General features: G+C 38.2%; 1 protein-coding gene across 2 annotated transcripts in view; it reads left to right on the forward strand.

Annotated features, from left to right (window-relative positions):
* Positions 1-19,004, forward strand: part of SEL1L2 (SEL1L2 adaptor subunit of SYVN1 ubiquitin ligase) — a 110,536-nt gene that overhangs the window by 22,661 nt on the left and 68,871 nt on the right. For both annotated transcript variants that reach the window (XM_073793302.1, XM_033840053.2), the window contains exon 3: positions 1,638-1,806. In XM_073793302.1, the coding sequence (XP_073649403.1) occupies positions 1,638-1,806 (169 nt within the window). The remainder of the gene's footprint in view (positions 1-1,637; positions 1,807-19,004) is intronic.

Below are 19,004 nucleotides of genomic sequence, written 5' to 3' on the forward strand. Positions count from 1 at the left end.
TAACACCAACTTCAATCAGTTCCATCCCCTTACTCTTGTCTTTTTAAACCTCCTTTTATCAGTTGACTCTTATCTTCCCCACCAGAACATCAGCTTCATGAGGACAAGGAATATTTTTGTTCGTGTCTATCTCCCCAGCTCTTAGAACAGGGTCTGAGGTAGACACTCAATAAATACTTGTTATTGAGTTATATAATCTTCAGATGCTTTTAAGAGTTAGAGGAAGGCTCTCTGTCTGCCAGGGCTCCCTGATACTAGCTCCAGCTGGCTATTGTTCTGCCCACTCCTACTAGGCGAGAAAGGAATCTAAATCAGGAAACAGCCTCTGTAGAAGGAGGATATAGAAACACCAGATAAGCAGAGGCATTTGCCAAGCTTTACTGCCTCCTCAACTTAGCTGTTGGCTATTTTTGAATTGAAAAATTCAATTTCTTTTAATAGCAATAATATATGATAATCCCATTGTACCAAAGAATGCTGGAGGCCCATCGAAGTCCATGTTCTCTTCTTCATGATACCCAGATAGATTATATTTCCCAACTCCCCTTGCAGTTGGGTGGGGCCATATGACAGCTTCAGCCAATGGAAAGTGACTGAAAGCAGTGTATGCCACTTCTCGGTCTGGCCTATAAAAGAAAATTGAGCAAAGCAAACCAAATGAAACAAAGCAAAAAACAAAACAAAACAAACAAACAGAAAACGCTTTCTGCACAAGATCTTCTGTGCTCTTTCCCTTTCTGTCTGCTAGATATAAATACTCTGGGAAACCTTGGAATTCACATGTTGAAGCTGGCACAGCCTTTATCTGCCCAGGTCCCTGAATGAAAGCACAGAGCAGAGCTGCCACTGACTTGAACACCTGGTTATTGCAGAGCGGCCGCTGAGCCATCATACACTATGGGTCCATTTGTTAACATACAATCTTTGTCACATACTTATACTTTTAAAAAATTCATGCTTATGTGAAATTCAGATTTAACTGGGCACCCTGTATTTTCTGTTGCTGAACCTGGCAACCCTGCTATAAGAAGAATCACATTTAAAGTCCTCATTTATCCATACAGAAACTTGTATATGAATGTTTATAGCAACATTATTCATATAGCCAAAAGGTAAAAACAGTCCAAATGTCCATCAGCAGGCAAATGGATAAGCAAAATGTAGTATACCCATATAAAGAATAATATTTGGCCATATAAGTGAATGAAGTGCTGATACATACTACCACATGGATCAAACTTGAAAACATTATGCTAAGTGAAAGAAGTCAGTCACGAAAATTCATAGACTATGTGATTTCATTCATATGCAAATCCAGAATAGGGGAATGTGTAGAGATGTAGAACATAGATTAGTGATTGCACGGGGCTGGGAGTAGAGGGAATGAGAGAAGAGGGAGGGTAATAGCTAAAGGACTCATGGTTTCTTCTTGAAGTGATAAAAATGTTCTAAAATTGTGGTAATATATCTGTGACTATTCTACAGGTCGTTGAATTGTACACTTTAAATGTACAATTATAAATTTATAATTATGGCATATGAATTATATCTCACTAAAGCTGGTTTTTAAAGAGTCACTTGTTTCATTTTAAAAAGCTACAAATGAAAAAAATGAGCAAAAATCTTTTTTTTTGTAGGTATCAGTGAGTGAAATCAAACAATATTTATCAAATATATTGGAACAAAAAAAATCAATTAATGTGATCAATAAAAAAGAAAATCTCTTAGAAAAAAAGAAGAATCAGCATAAATTAAGAATAAAAGGAATTCAAAATAAACATCTGTGGAAAAGAAGTAAAAATCATTGTAAGTAGAATGCCCTCTCACAGGTAACTTAAAAATGACTTCATGTACTCTAAAATCAAATTTTGTAGCTACATTCCAAAAAGTCTTAGGATATGGTCATAAAGAGTTATACACACAAAATCCTTAAATTTTGTCAGTTTTTGTCCACTGACTTAATTTAGAATTTGTACTGATGGTAATAAGCAAGGTTGATAATTAAGACTCATGAATTAAAAAACCTCCATAATTATGTAAATAAAACATTTCAGATATTCTGTTAATAGAAACCCTCATTCTTTAAAGAAAATTGAAGTTAATATAGTGCTCTTTTATTTCTGGTCTAGCAATCTTAAACTGTCTCTAGTAAAGACATAACTGATTAGTTGATAGATTTCTCTGGATGCAGGAAGAGTCTAGAAAATATAAACAGTGGAAGCGCGTGCTCACCTTCCTGAGGCACACTTTCCCCTTCGCGAGTAGAGCATGGGTACAGAATTTCACCATCCTTTGCCTGATTTCATCAAACAAGCCTTCTGACAGGTCTCCCATGAAATTATCTCCTGGCTTCAGGGCATCTTCTCCAGTATGACCCAGCCGTGTGACTGACAGGGTCATGGTGCTCGGCCAGGTGTCAGGCCTGAGCCTCTGAGGTTGGAGAGCTTAGTTCAGGACATTGGTCCACCTGAGACCTCCCAGCCGCTAGAAATATCAATCGGTGAGAGCTCTCCCAGAGATCTCCATCTCAATGCTAAGACCCAGCTCCACTCAATGACCAGCAAGCTCCACTGCTGGACACCCCATGCCAAACAACTAACAAGACAGGAACAAAACCCCACCCATTAGCAGAGAGGCTGCCTAAACTCATAATAAGTTCACAGATACCCCGAAACACACCACCGGATGTGGTCCTACCCACCAGAAGACAAGATCCAGCCTCATCCATCAGAACACATGCCCTAGTCCCCTCTACCAGGAAACCTACATATCACACTGAGCCAACCTTACCCACTGGTGGCAGACACCAAAAACAACAGAAACTACAAACCTGCAGCTTGTGAAAAGGAGACCACAAACACAGTAAGTTAAGCAAAATGAGAAGACAGAGAAATACACAGCAAATGAAGGAGCAAGGCAAAAACCCACCAGACCAAACAAATAAAGAGGAAAAAGGCAGCCTAACTGAAAAACAATTCAGAGTAATGATACTAAACATGATCCAAAATCTTGGAAATGGAATGGAGAAAATACAAGAAACGTTTAACAAGGACATAGAAGGACTAAAGAGCAAACAAACAATGATGAACACAATAAATGAAATTACAAATTCTCTAGAAGGAATCAATAGCAGAATAACTGAGGCAGAAGAACAGTTAAGTGACCTGGAAGATAAAATAGTGGAAATAACTACTACAGAGCAGAATAAAGAAAAAAGAGAGAAGAGAATTGAAGACAGTCTCAGAGACCTCTGGGACAACATTAAATGCACCAACATTCGAATTATAGGGGTCCCAGAAGAAGAAGAGGAAAAGAAAGTGACTGAGAAAATATTTGAAGAGACTATAGTTGAAAACTTCCCTAACATGGGAAAGGAAATAGTCAATCAAGTCCAGGAAGCACAGAGAGTCCCATACAGGATAAATCCAAGGATAAACATGCCAAGACACATATGAATCAAACTAACAAAAATTAAATACAAAGCAAAAATATTAAAAGCAGCAAGGGAAAAGCAACAAATAACATACAAGGGAATCTCCATAAGGTTAAGAGCTGATCTTTCAGCAGAAACTCTGCAAGCCAGAAGGGAGTGGCAGGACATATTTAAAGTAATGAAAGGGAAAAACCTACAACCAAGATTACTCTACCCAGCAAGGATCTCATTCAGATTCAACGGAGAAATTAAAACCTTTACAGACAAGCAAAAGCTAAGAGAATTCAGCACCACCAAACCAGCTTTACAACAAATGGTAAAGGAACTCCTCTAGGCAGGAAACACAAGAGAAGGAAAATACCTACAATAACAAACCCAAAACAATTTAAAAAATGATAACAGGAACATACATTATCTTAAATGTAAACGGATTAAATGCTCCAACCAAAAGACATAGACTGGCTGAATGGATACAAAAACAAGACCCGTAAATATGCTGCCTACAAGACCTACTTCAGACCTAGGAACACATACAGACTGAAAGTGAGGGGATGGAAAAAATATTCCATGCAAATGGAAATCAAAAGAAAGCTGGAGTAGCAATTCTCATATCAGACAAAAAAGACTTTAACATAAAGACTATTACAAGGCACAAAGAAGAACACTACATAATGATCAAGGGATCAATCCAAGAAGAAGATATAACAATTGTAAATATTTATGCATCCATCATAGGAGCACCTCAATACATAAGGCAAATGCAAACAGCCATAAAAGGGGAAATCGACAGTTACACAATCAGAGTAGGGGCCTTTAAACCCCACTTTCAACAATGGACAGATCATCCAAAATGAAAATAAATAAGGACACACAAGCTTTAAATGACACATTAAACAAGATGGACTTAATTGATATTTATAGGACATTCCATCCAAAAACAACAGAATACACTCTCTTCTCAAGTGCTCATGGAACATTCTCCAGGACCGATTAAATATTGGGTCACAAATCAAGCCTTGGTAAATTTAAGAAAATTGAAATCGTACCAAAGATCTTTTCTGACCACAACACTATAAGACTAGATACCAAGTACGAGAAAAAAACTGTACAACATACAAACACATGGAGGCTAAACAATACACTACTAAATAACCAAGAGATCACTGAAGAAATCAAAGAGGAAATCAAAAAATACCTAGAAACAAATGACAATGAAAACACGACCACCCAGAACATATGGGATGCAGCAGAAGCAGTTCTAAGAGGGAAGTTTGTAGCAATACAATCCTACCTCAAGAAACAAGAAAAATCTCAAATAAACAACCTAACCTTACACCTGAAGTGATTAGAGAAAGAAGAACAAAAAAAACACCAAAGTTAGCAGAAGGAAAGAAATATGGAGATCAAATCAGAAAAATATGAAAAAGAAATGAAGGAAATGATAGCAAAGATCATTCAAATTAAAAGCTGGGTCTTAAAAGATAAACAGAATTGATAAACCGTTAGCCAGACTCATGAAGAAAAAAAGGGAAAAGACTCAGATCAATAGAATTATAAATGAAAAAGGAAAAGTAACAGCTGACACTGCAGAAATACACATGACTATGAGAGATTACTACAAGAAGCTATATGCCAATAAAACCCTCCAGAAAGTAGGCATAGAGGGAACTTACCTCAACATAATGAAGGCCATATATGACAAACCCACAGCCAACATCAGTCTCAGTGGTGAAAAACTGAAACCATTTCCACTAAGATCAGGAAATAAGACAAGGTTGTCCACTCTCATCACTATTATTCAACAAAGTTTTAGAAGTTTTAGCCATGGCAATCAGAGAAGAAAAAGAAATAAAAGGAATCCAAATTGGAAAAGGAGAAGTAAAGCTGTCACTGTTTGCAGATGACATGATACTATACACAGAGAATCCTAAAGATGCTACCAGAGAAGTACTAGAGCTAATCAATTAATTTGGTAAAGTAGCACGATACAAAATTAATGCACATAAATCTCTTGCATTCCATTCACTAATGATGGAAAATCAGAGATAGAAATTAAGGAAACACTCCCATTTACCATTGCAACAAAAAGAATAAAATATCTAGGAATAAACCTACCTAGGGAGACAAAAGACCTGTATGCAGAAAACTATGACACTGATGAGAGAAATTAAAGATAATACAAACAGATGGAGAAATATACCATGTTTTTGGATTGGAAGAATCAACATTGTGAAAATGACTCTACTACCCAAAGCAATCTACAGATTCAGTGCAATCCCTATCAAACTACCGTGGTATTTTTCACAGAAATAGAACAAAAAGTTTCACAGTTTGTATGGAAACACAAAAGACCCTGAATAGCCAAAGCAATCTTGAGAAAGAAAAACGGAGCTGGAGGAATCAGGCTCCCAGACTTCAGACTATACTACAAAGCTACAGTAATCAAGACAGTATGGTACTGGCACAAAAACAGAAATATAGATCAATGGAACAGGATAGAAAGCCCAGAGATAAACCCATGCACATATGGTCACCTTATATTTGATAAAGGAGGCAAGAATATACAATGGAGGAAAGACAGCCTCTTCAATAAGTGGTGCTGGGAAACCTGGACAGCTACATGTAAAAGAATGAAATTAGAACACTCCCTAACACCATACACAAAAATAAGCTCAAAGTGGATTAAAGATCTAAATCTAAGGCCAGACACTATAAAACTCTTAGGGGAAAACATAGGCAGAACACTCTGTGACATAAATCACAGCAAGATCATTTTTGACCCACCTCGTGAAGAAAGGGAAATAAAAACAAAAATAAACAAATGGGACCTAATGAAACTTCAAAGCTTTTGCACAGCAAAGGAAACCATAAACAAGACCAAAAGACAACCCTCAGAATGGGAGAAAATATTTGTAAATGAAGCAACAGACAAAGGATTGATCTCCAAAATATACAAACAGCTCATGCAGCTCAATATCAAAACAACAAACAATCCAATCCAAAAATGGGCAGAAGACCTAAATAGACATTTCTCCAAAGAAGATATACAGATTGCCAACAAACACATGAAAGGATGCTCAACATCACTAATAGTTAGAGAAATGCAAATCAAACCTACAGTGAGCTATCACCTCACACCGGTCGGAATGGCCATCATCAAAAAGTCTACAAATAATAAATGCTGGAGAGGGTGTAGAGGAAAGGGAACCCTCTTGCACTGTTGGTGGGAATGTAAACTGATGCAGCCACTATGGAGGACAGTATGGAGGTTCCTTAAGGAACTAAAAATAGAACTCCCATATGACCCAGCAATTCCACCACTGAGCATATACCCTGAGAAAACCATAATTCAAAAAGAGTCATGTTCCACAATGTTCACTGCAGCACTATTTACAATAGCCAGGACATGGAAGCAACTTAAGTGTCCATCGACAGATGAATGGATAAAGAAGATGTGGCACATGTATACAATGGAATATTACTCAGCCATAAAAAGAAATGAAATTGAGTTATTTGTAGTGAGGTGGATGGACCTAGAGTTGGTTATACAGAATGAAGAGAAATATCTGGAAAGGGATAACAAATACCGTAGAAAGAGAAAAACAAATACTGTATGCTAACACATGGAATGTAAAAAAAAAAAAATGTTCTGTGGAACCTAGGAGCAAGACAGGAATGAAGATGCAGACATAGAGAATGAACCTGAGGATGTGGGGAGGGGGAAGGGTAAGCTGGGAGAAAGTGAGAGAGTGGCATGGACATATATATACTACCAAATGTAAAATAGATAGTTAGTGGGAAGCAGCTGCATAGCACAGGGAGATCAGCTCGGTGCTTTGTGTCCACCTAGAGGGGTGGGATATGGAGGGTGAGAGGGAGATGCAAGAGGGAGGGGATATGAGGATATATGTACACGTATAGCTGATTCACTGTGTGATACAGCAGAAACTAACACACGATTGTAAAGCAATTATACTCCAATAAAGATGTATTAAAAAAAAGAAAATATGAACAATGTCTCCATAGATTCTGTGTGCAGGAGTTAACTAGTGCTCAATTATAAAATTTAAGGCTCATTTTCAACATTTAAGTCTGATACATGAAAACTTTCTCTTTTCTAACACATATGTATGAGTTTCTATAATTTAACATCTTATTTAGGAGAGGGAATCTTCTTTGGCAGAGATAAAGTAAGAATATCAGTTTTTAATGACATTATAAAAATATGTACATATCTTAAAGTTCTTTTAAATCTAAATCATATACATTGAAACGTACATTTGACCATTTTTTGGCATAGAAACGTGGGCTGCCTTTTATTTAGCATTGGTCTACTGATTGGCATTTCTAGTATAAACCACACTCAAACTGTATCATCTATGATTTCCCATCTCAGTTTTTTAATGAAAAAAAGGAGCTAAAAATATTTATGGAAGAAGTATGGGCAAGATCCTTCCAGATATTTGCAGACTTTCCCCCCAGTCATTTATAAATGCTTTGCCTACAATTAAATTTGATAACTTTTAGTGGCTCACCTTATCATGTTTTTTCATGATATTTCAATCACTTTACATAGAAACAACATTTTCTTTTTGTACTTATTTTAGTAAGTTTACATATTGTTTGGTTAAATTCTGTAATTATAATAACAGCACAATTGATACAAATAGATTTGGGATCAAGCACTCCTGATCTTTGGTAAGTATGCAAAGGGTGGGAACAGAAGTAACACCTGTACTAAAGAGAATCCCACTGGCCACAAACTAGTTCAATATGCTGTGGACATCGGTCAGTAAGTTGGATAGAAGACACGAAAATCATTGATTAATTTGGCGAATAAGGTAGGTAGAGGTTGTTTAAGAGAGCTTCTGCTGTTTAAAAGAGTAACTAATATCACCCTTCAAATGAGATCCCTTTCCCTTATATGGAACTGGTTATATTATACCTAATAATAATAGATAATAAGCTAATTCTAATTGAGCATCCCCCATATTTTTTAATGTTCACTTAAGATAGGTTATATCATTTCCACTTTGTAAGGTGTGAAACTTGCAACACAGAGAAATAATTTGCTTAGCATTATAAAACCAATATTTAGTAGGGAAACTAGGATTTGAACTTAGATGGTCTGGTGTTAGACGGTCTGGTGTCAAAGTCCTCTAGCTCTTAGCCACTATACCATATGCATCTCACAAATGTATGCTGACAATATTAAGAAATTTTAATCCCTTGCTTCTCAAAATTGCTTAGGGCAAATATTGAACTGTATGCTAAAGATGCTCAATTTCCTGAGCACCAAATTTACTTGAATATTTTAAGGGAAATAAATAATGGTAGAGACTACCCTTGTGGCTCAGTGGTTAGGAATCCACCTGCCAATGCAGGGGACACGGGTTCGAGCCCTGGTACAGGAAGATCCCACATGCCATGGAGCAACTAAGCGCATGCACCACAACTACTGAGTCTACACTCTAGAGCCCGCGAGCCACAACTACTGAAGCCCGTGCACCTAGAGCCCGTGCTCCACAACAAAGACAAGCCGCCGCAATGAGAAGCCCGCACACCACAACGAAGAGTAGTCCCTGCTTGCCACAATTAGAGAAAGCCCGTGCCCAGCAATAAGAATCCAACACAGCCATAAATAAATAAATTTATGGGGAAAAAAATAATGGTAAATAATTGAAAACATTTTCATTTTAGTACTAACAGTATAATGTATGCAGTAGATTTCAAAACTCACACTTTGAATTATCAAACCTAAGACTTTAAAGAAATGTGTTCCTGTCCTCCACATCTCTAGGGAGCGTACATGCATTCATTGATGCCTACCTAAATGTTTCAAGGACATTTGAGAACCCCTGTCTTATAATAGTCATAACATCCATTCATCAAGATTTACACAAATTAGAAAATGTTTCCTTCTGCCAGAAGTAAACATAGAAAAGTGATCACTACTAATAAGAGCAATAGATAGACATTGAGAACCAAGGGATTCCAGAGGAGAGAGATGTTAGTTTTGGAGCTGGAAGGACTCTTACTGACCTAGTCTGTCCTTGGTCTTTATGAGAGTCTTGCTTCGACAAAGATTTTTAAATTTTTTTAATCTTAATATTTTAAGAGTATTTTTCCCACATTTACTCCAAAAGACTGGTTGACTGCTCATTTGAAGAGTTGGCTCTATATAGGACATAAAAATGTTGACATGCATGTTACTTGAAGTACCAGGTAGGATTTTTGACAGGAAACAAATGACACATTTAATTTGAGTCATATGGGGACTTCCGTGGTGGCACAGTGGTTAAGACTCCGCTCTCCCAATGCAGGGGGCCTGGGTTCGATCCCTGGTCCAGGAACTAAATCCCACATACATGCCTCAACTAAGAGTTCACATGCCACAACTAAGGAGCTGGTGAGCTGCAACTAAGGAGCCTGCCTGCCACAACTAAGACCGGACACAACCAAATAAATAAATTTACTTTTGAGAAGTGATATATTTATTTATTTATTTTTATAGATCTTTATTGGAGTGTAATTGCTTCTCAGTACTGTGTTAGTTTCTGTTGCACAACAAAGTGAATCAGCCATATGCATACACATGTCCCCATATCCCCTCCCTCTTGAGCCTCCCTCCCATCCTCCCTATCCCACCCCTCTAGGTCATCGCAAAGCACCAAGCCAATCTTCCTGTGCTATGCTGCTGCTTCCCACCAGCCAACTATTTTACATTCTGTAGTGTATATATGTCAATGCTACTCTCACTTCACCCCAGCTTGGCCCTCCCACCCCATGTCCTCAAGTCCATTTTCTGTGTCTACCTCTTTATGGAAAACAGTATGGAGGTTCCTTAAAAAACTAAAAATAGAACTACCATATGACCCAGCAATCCCACTGCTGGGCATATACCCTGAGAAAACCATAATTCAAAAAGAGACATGTACCGCAATGTTCATTGCAGCACTATTTACAATAGCCAGGACATGGAACCAACCTAAATGTCTATTGACAGATGAATGGATAATGAAGATGTGGCACATATATACAATAAATATTTTTTAAAAAATAAAAAATTAAATTTATATGAGTAAAATTTAGTCAAGGGCCTATTTCTAAAAGTGCAGACAGGGTGTGGAGAAACCTAGGATAGTAACCACAGTGGCATTACCACCCCTAGGTCTGTAGGGTCTCAGGGCAGTAGTGGCTACTGGGATGCTGAGAAAGAAAGCAAGAGGTATGTGGAGAGGACCCTCTGACAGAACTATGATGTGAGGTCAAGGGACTAAGCCAGCCTGCAGCAACCCAGACTTGGGGAGCTGGAGAATAAATACTCCTACCTCGTTCTCTTCCTACCCTTCGTACTTCCAGCTGGTGCCTCTCAGCCAAATCTAACCAGAAGCTGGAGGGCAAGGGAGTCCTTTGAAGAAGCCCATATGGGCATAGAGCAGGATGGAATGGCTCTAGAAAAGCAATCAGAAGACAACGAACACACTAGGTTTTCCAGACAAGGGAAATTAAATGGCATGAACTAAAAGGATGAGGACATTTAGTGGCATGCATTAGAAGCATAGTTATTAAAAGTAAAATTACAGAACCTTAGAATTAGGGAACACTAGAGGTCATCTAGTCTAGTATCTTTCATCAGATATTCCTGGCAGATGACACCAGCTCCTACTTAAATACCTGTGACTAAGCTCACTATATCATACAGGGCAACCTGTGACATTATTTAATATATCTCTTTCTTATAAAGTTAGCTTCCATTACACCAAAATCCCTTCCCCACAGTGATCTTAGGCAGCTGGAGGTGGACAGAATAATCCCGCTATGGGTATGGACTCCAGCAATGGAGCTGTGGCTCCCCTTCACTGGATACTGTGGCTCGTGCATATTGTTTCTAAGATCCTGTGAGTTGTTTCTGGCCCCCACTCATAGCGATTAACGCATAACAAACTTAGAGCAAACTGAAATCTTTTCACACCTAAAGGTACTAAGCCAGTGTATCAATCAGGGTTCAACCAGAAAAAAAGAACCAGTAGGAGATATATATTAAAGGATTTATATTAAGGTATTGGCTTATGCGATTATGGGAGCTGGCTGGGCAAGTCCGGAACCCACAGGGTAGTTTATCAACAAGGCAGACTGGAAGTCTCAGGCAGGAGCTGAAGCTGCTGTTTACAGGTGGACTTTTTTCTTCTTCAGGGAAACCTCAGTTCCATTCTTAAGGCCTCTCAACTGTTTGAATCAGCCCAACCCAGATTATTTAGGATAATCTCACTTACTTAAAGGTGCCTGCTAAATGCCCTCACAGCAAAAACTAGTTTCATGTAGGACTTCATAACTGGAGACTGTACTTACCAAATAGATACATAAAGTTGACCATCACAGCCAGGTATCTCCTAATCCTTATGTGTTCACTAAATTTTTGAATCTAAGTGAAATCTTTTACATTTATGTCTATTTGTTTCATTGTGTTCATTTGGGACTATTTCAACCTATCAATTATATCAATCAAACTCTCCTAGTTTTCTGTCATTCATATTTTTTGACAAGCATGCCCTCCAATCTTTTACCCAAATTCTTGTTACAGACGTTAACCAGACAGGACCAAGTTTAGAGCCTAGAGCCCACAATAATCCACCATAAATCTCTAATATTATATTTACAGATAAAAATCTACATGTGATGAGGTTGAAAAAATAAAATTTTAATTATCAGAATGCCTTGTACAGAGTGCACTGCCCTTGTTTGGGAAGATGCCTTAATAGGCATTGGTAGATAGAAGGTAGGCAGACACGCCTTCCTGATCCCCCACCTTCAACCCCACACAGAAGCCTAGTGTCAGGAACAGTACTTATGGAATCAGTAGTTAAGAAAGTAGAGGAAGCCATGGAGAAGTAACCTTCCTTGGAACATTTACAAGCTATGAAATGAACCAGAAATATGGGTTATACATGGTTATAGAGCTGGCTAAAAACTTTGCTAAATCCCATTCTCATTCAGTTCCCATTTCAACATTTTGTGTACAGGATATCATAAAAAATGGGATATAGGTGTTTTATATAAATGCTACTCCCCAGACTTGTTAGTCCTTCAGAAAAGAAAAAGTAGATTGAACCTAACATTCTCAAAAAACTTCCTGATTCTTAGTGATAATATCTCCTTAACTCAAGGCTCACAAACTGTGTATAAAAATTTGTTCAAAAAATGAAAGAGAAATTAAGGAGATTGGCATCAAGCTGGTTCTAGAATATGAATATATTTTTCTACATCTTGAAAATAGGAGAACTATCTACCAATTTTCAGATCCCTATCACTTTTTCCTTTACCTAGAGATTGTCAAATATAACCAATAGCATTTGTTTTCCCTTTAATTCAAGGCAAGATCTGTGCCTGGCATTGTGTCTGTCACATACTTAATATGAATAAATATTTGCTGAATTAAATTGAGTTGAATTCTTCCTATATAGAGGTAGAATGTAAACTCAGATCTTCTGACTCCAAGTTCAGCATTATCTACAATATACTACAATATAGGTGCTACATAAAAATAATAAAACCTTACAGTTTTAGAGTATGTTTGAATGGTGTTTTATAGTTGAACACAATGCTTTCATATCCCATTACATTTTTTTAACGGCATGCTCATTTTCTCTCAGGGTATCTTATCACTAGAACTTCAATAACTAATTCTTCTTTCTGAGTCAGAATTGAGTCTAATAGAGTAATTATCTTTATTAAATTGTTAAAAAGACAAATCAATAATTAATCATGCAGTGGGAACAGTGGAGCCTATTCCTGCAGGCAACTGGAACACTAGTTTCTTTGTCCTTCCTGACCAGATCCTTCCTGGCATTTCTTGGAATTAATCATCATTAATTTTGGTGATCAGACCATACAGCTCCTGTGTTCTTGGTTGGAGGGGAGTGTCTTAGAATCCTGCTTTAAGCCAGGGTTGGCATTCTTTTTTCTCACTTCTAGGGTCTGTGACCAGCTAGGCTAAGTTTATCTTTTGTATTCCACTTTATTGACTGTGGAATGTATGTGGAGGACACTGGGAAGTGCCATTCAGATCCTCTCTTCAAAGAGGGACTTGTTGCCCAGTTGCTGGAAATGAAGTTCACAGACAGCCTTCAGCAGTCAGTCCCTTTAGAGACTGTCTCAGGTGCAGACAACTGCATAGCCCAAAGTTATGCCTCCTTCCTGGGAGAGGCAACTTCCAATGACTAATCAGTTCGGGAACATAAAGGCCTGACCATGTCAGTCTAACTTGAGGTGAGTTAGAAGAGACATGTTAGCTCCAGAGTACCCTCTGGGGTCAGGAAAGGGTTTCACTGGGCTTGTTACCGAGTCCAAGCTTGTACTGCTTGCCACATGACAGGCCAATAAATCAAGAGACAAGTTAGTTGTTGGGGCAAGGAATAGAGACTTTATTCAGAAAAACAGCAGGCTGAGAAGATGGTGGACTACTGTCTCAAAGAACCATCTTACCTGAGTTAGAATTCAGGCTTCTTTTATACTAAGATTGAAGGAGGTATGGCTCATTCTTGCAAACTTTTTGGTGCAGGAATCCTTTGTTCCTGCAGCTGTCCAAGTAGGTCTGGTCACAATGTTCCTATATAACACCAAGAAGACAATTATTATTTTCTGTTCTGCAACTTTTTATCTCTATATGTATGGAAAAGTGTTATACCTTCAAAGGTCAGAACCTTGAGAATGGGTTATCATGTATATTTCAGGCTATAAGCAACATTCTTTTACAAAAGGAGCAGAGCCAGCATGGCTGAGCACAGGCAACAGAACACAAGGGTTAGAATTAAAGGAATAGATCTGATATGGAGTCAGGTTTGTTCTTCTCTGTTGCAGGTTGCATAACAGCTTCTCTTTCTGCCTAATCCAACTTCTTCACCAGGTGTGCTTCCCAAGGGCACTTCTTCTTTCTTTCTTTTTATTTATTTATTTATTTATGGGTGCATTGGGTCTTCGTTGCTGCGCGTGGGCTTTCTCTAGTTGCAGTGAGCGGGGGCTACTCTTCATTGCTGTGCGGGGGTTTCTCGTTGTGGTGGTTGTCTTTGTTGCACAGCACAGGCTCTAGGCACATGGGCTTCACTAGTTTTGTCATGCAGGCTCAGTAGTTGTGGCTTGCATGCTCTAGAGCAGAGGCTCAGTAGTTGTGGCACATGAGCTTAGCTGCTCCACAGCATGTGGGATCTTCCCGGACCAGGGCTCAAACCTATGTGCCCTGCATTGGCAGGCAGATTCTTAACCACTGCACCACCAGGGAAGTCCCAAGGACACTTCTTAATAAATACTCCAAACTCTTAAAGTCTGCTTATCAGGGAACCCAATCTGTGTACCATTTAATGTCTTTCCTATTACTTAAAGTTTTTCTTTAAATCAACACAAGTTTTTTTGTGAATGAATTTATTTTCTAAAAAAAATCACTAAAGATCTCCTATTCTGGCAAAATAGTGGTTTAATCCAATATGAAAATCCTACTGCTTACAAATACCTAAAAATGACACCTAATATATGCCAAAACACTTTTTTTAAATGAAGGCCTGGGCTTACAAGAAACTGAAATCCCCAGGTGCTAGAAATAATGAAAAATAACCATGTGAGTTGATGTTTTGGCAAGCTGTGATCAGAGCTGGTAATGGATGAGCCTTGGATTTTAAATCCCAGGCTGGGAAAATAAAAAAGACATAAAGATCTTTGACAAGGGAATTGAGATGAAGAGTTATGAATAAAACTAAGAGTCTCATAGAGCTGTGCATACAGTGAAAGGGGAGATTAGGAAAAAACAACAAACCACCCACCATTATATGTAAATATCAAGGAAGCTTTTCCTCCACTTTGACTCTCGCAGGGAAAAACATGTTCCTGGAAAATAACCTACACAATATCCCTGCACCTTATACAGATTTGAATTTGAATTTATGCCACCCGATTTTTGTGTGTGTGTGTGTGTGGGAACACTTTCAAGCCAATATGTTCACATACACAAATTTCTTTCCACCAATAAGATGATAAATCTGGAAACCTGAAAGAAGCAATACAAAATAACTTCGTGGAAACAATTCCACAATTCCTACATTAAAAGCCTTGTTGGGGGGGTGGAGTCAAGATGGCAGCGTGGGAAGACGTGCAGTTAGTGTCTCCCCATAACTAGGGTGCCTGATGGCCGCTGGTAGGATGCCCAAGGAGACGGGAGGAACACCCAAGTGAACCCCCAAGTGAACCCCCAAGTGAACCAACTTGGTTCACAAGCCAGGGGCCATGCAGAAGCTCCTGCGGTGGGTGCTCTCAGTCCGAACCACTGGACTAACAGAGAACCTCAGACTCCAGGGGAATATTTATCGGAGTGAAGTCTCACAGAGGTCCTCATCTCAGCACCAAAACGCAGCTCTACCCAACAGCCTAGAAACTCCAGCGTTGGAGGCCTCAGGCCAAAAAACCAACAAGATAGGAACAAAATCCCACTCATTAAAAAAAAAGGAAAAAAAAATGAGACGGCAAAAAACTTTGTCACAGATGAAGGAGCAAGGTAAAAACCTACATGACCAAATAAATGAAGAGGAAATAGGCAATCTATCTGAAAAAGAATTCAGAGTAATGATAGTAAAGATGATCCAGAATCTCAGAAATAGAATGGAGGCACGGATTGAGAAAATACAAGAAATGTTTAACAAAGATCTAGAAGAACTAAAGAAAAGACAAACAGAGATGAACAACACAATAATTGAAATGAAAAAATACACTAGAAGGAGTCAGTTACAGAATAACTGAGGCAGAAGAATGAATTAAGTGAGCTGGAAAACAAAATGGTGGAAATAACTGCCAAGGAGCAGAATAAAGAAAGAAGAATAAATAGAATTGAAGACAATCTCAGAGACCTCTGGGACAGCCCTAAACACACTAACATTCGAATTATAGGGGTCCCAGAAGAGGAAGAGAAAAAGAAAGGGTCTGAGAAAATATTTGAAGAGATTATAGTGGAAAACTTCCCTAACATGGGAAAGGAAATAGTCACCCAAGTTCAGGAAGTGCAGAGAACCCCATACAGGATAAACCCTAGGAGAAACACACCAAGACACATTTTCATCAAACTAACAAAAATTAAATTCAAAGAAAAAATATTAAAAGCAGCAAGGGAAAACCAAAAAATAACATACAAAGGAATCCCCCTAAGGTTATCAGCTGATTTTTCAGCAGAAACTCTGCAGGCCAGAAAGGAGTGGCAGGATATACTTACAGTGATGAAAGAGAAAAGCCTACAACCAAGATTACCCAGAGGATCTCATTCAGATTCAGTGGAGAAATCAAAAGCTTTTCAGACAAGCAAAACCTAAGAGAATTCAGCACCACCAAACCAGCTTTACATCAAATTCTAAAGGAACTTCTCTAGGCTGGAAACATGAGAGAAGAAACACACCCACAAAAACAAACCCAAAACAATTAAGAAAATGGTAATAGGAACATACATATTGATAATAACCTTGAATGTAAATGGATTAAATGCCCCAACCAAAAGACACAGACTGGCTGAATGGATACAAAAACAAGACCCTTATATGCTGTCTACAAGAGGCCCACTTCAGACCAATGGACACATACACACTGAAAGTGAAGGAATGGAAAAAGATATTCCATGCAAACGGAAATCAAAAGAAAGCTGGAGTAGCAATACTCGTATCAGATAAAATAGATTTTAAAATAAAGACTGTTACAAGAGATAAGGAGGGACACTATATTGTGATCAAAGGATCAATCCAAGAAGAAGCTATAACAATTATAAATGTTTATGCACCCAACATAGGAACACCTCAATACATAAGGCAAATGCTAACAACCATGAAAGGAGAAATCAACAGTAGCACAATAATAGTAGGGGACTTTAACACCCCACTTACACCAATGGAGAGATCATCCAAACAGAAAATAAATAAGGAAACACAAGCTTTAAATGATACAATAGACCAGATACATTTAATTGATATTTATAGAATATTCCACCCAGAAGTGGCAGAATACACTTTCTTCTCAAGTGCACACGGAACAGTCTCCAGGATTGATCACATCTTGGGTCACAAATCAAGCCTCAGAAAACTTAAGAAAATTGAAATCGTATCAAGCATCTTTTCTGACCACAATGCTATGAAATTGAAAATCAATTACAGTAAAAAACCACAAATACATGGCGGGTAAACAGGGCTGTACTAAATAACCAAGAGATCACTGAAGAAATCAAAGAAGAAATTTTAAAAATGCATAGAAACAAATGACAATGAAAACACGATGACGCAAAACCTATGGGATGCAGCAAAAGCAGTTCTAAGAGGGAAGTTTATAGCAATTAAGTCTCACCTCAAGAAACAAGAAAAATCTCAAATAAACAATCTAACCCTACAATTAAAACAACTAGAGAAAGAAGAACAAAGAAAACCCAAAGTCAGTAGAAGGAAAGAAATCATAAAGACCAGAGCAGAAATAAATGAAATAAAAATGAAAACAATAGCAAAGATCAATAAAACTAAAACTGGTTCTTTGAGAATATAAACAAAACTGATAAACCCTTAGCCAGACTCATCAAGAAAAAAGGGGAGAGGATGCAAACCAATAAAATTAGAAATGAAAAAGGATAAATCACAACAGACACTGCAGAAATACAAAGGATTATAAGAGACTACTACAAGCAACTCTGTGCCAATAAAATGGACAATCTGGAAGAAATGGAGAAATTCTTAGAAAGGTATAACCTTCCAAGACTTAACCAGGAAGAAATAGAAAATATGAACAGAGCAATCACAAGTAATGAAATTGAAACTGTGATTAAAAATCTTCCAACAGGGCTTCCCTGGTGGCACAGTGGTTGAGAGTCCGCCTGCCGATGCAGTGGACATGGGTTTGTGCCCTGGTCCGGGAGGATCCCACATGCCATGGAGTGGCTGGGCCCATGAGCCATGGCCACTGAGCCTGCACGTCTGGAGCCTGTGCTCCTCAATGGGAGAGGCCACAACAGTGAGAGGCCTGCATACTGCAAAAAAAAAACAAAAAAAATCTTCCAACAAACAAAAGTCCAGGACCAGATGGCTTCACAGGTGAAGTCTATCAAACATATAGAGAAGAGCTAGCACCTATCCTTCTCAAACTCTTCCAAAAAATTGCAGAGGGAGAAACACTCCCAAATTCATTCTACGAAGCCACCATCACCCGGATACCAAAACCAGAAAAAGATATCACAAAAGTAGAAAATTATAGACCAATATCACTGATGAACTTAGATGCAAAAATCCTGAACAAAATAATAACAAACAGAATCCAACAGCACATTAAAAGGATCATACACCATGATCAAGTGGGATTTATCCCAGGGATGCAAGGTTTCTTCAATATACGCAAGTCAATCAATGTGATACACCATATTAACAAATTAAGGAATAAAAACCATATGATCATCTGAATAGATGCAGAAAAAGCTTTTGACAAAATTCAACACCCATTTATGATAAAAACTCTCCAGAAAGTGGGCATAGAGGGAACCTACCTCAACTTAATAAAGGCCATATATGACAAA

Source organism: Tursiops truncatus, chromosome 15 (assembly GCF_011762595.2).
Source record: "Tursiops truncatus isolate mTurTru1 chromosome 15, mTurTru1.mat.Y, whole genome shotgun sequence".
Lineage (NCBI taxonomy): Eukaryota > Metazoa > Chordata > Mammalia > Artiodactyla > Delphinidae > Tursiops > Tursiops truncatus.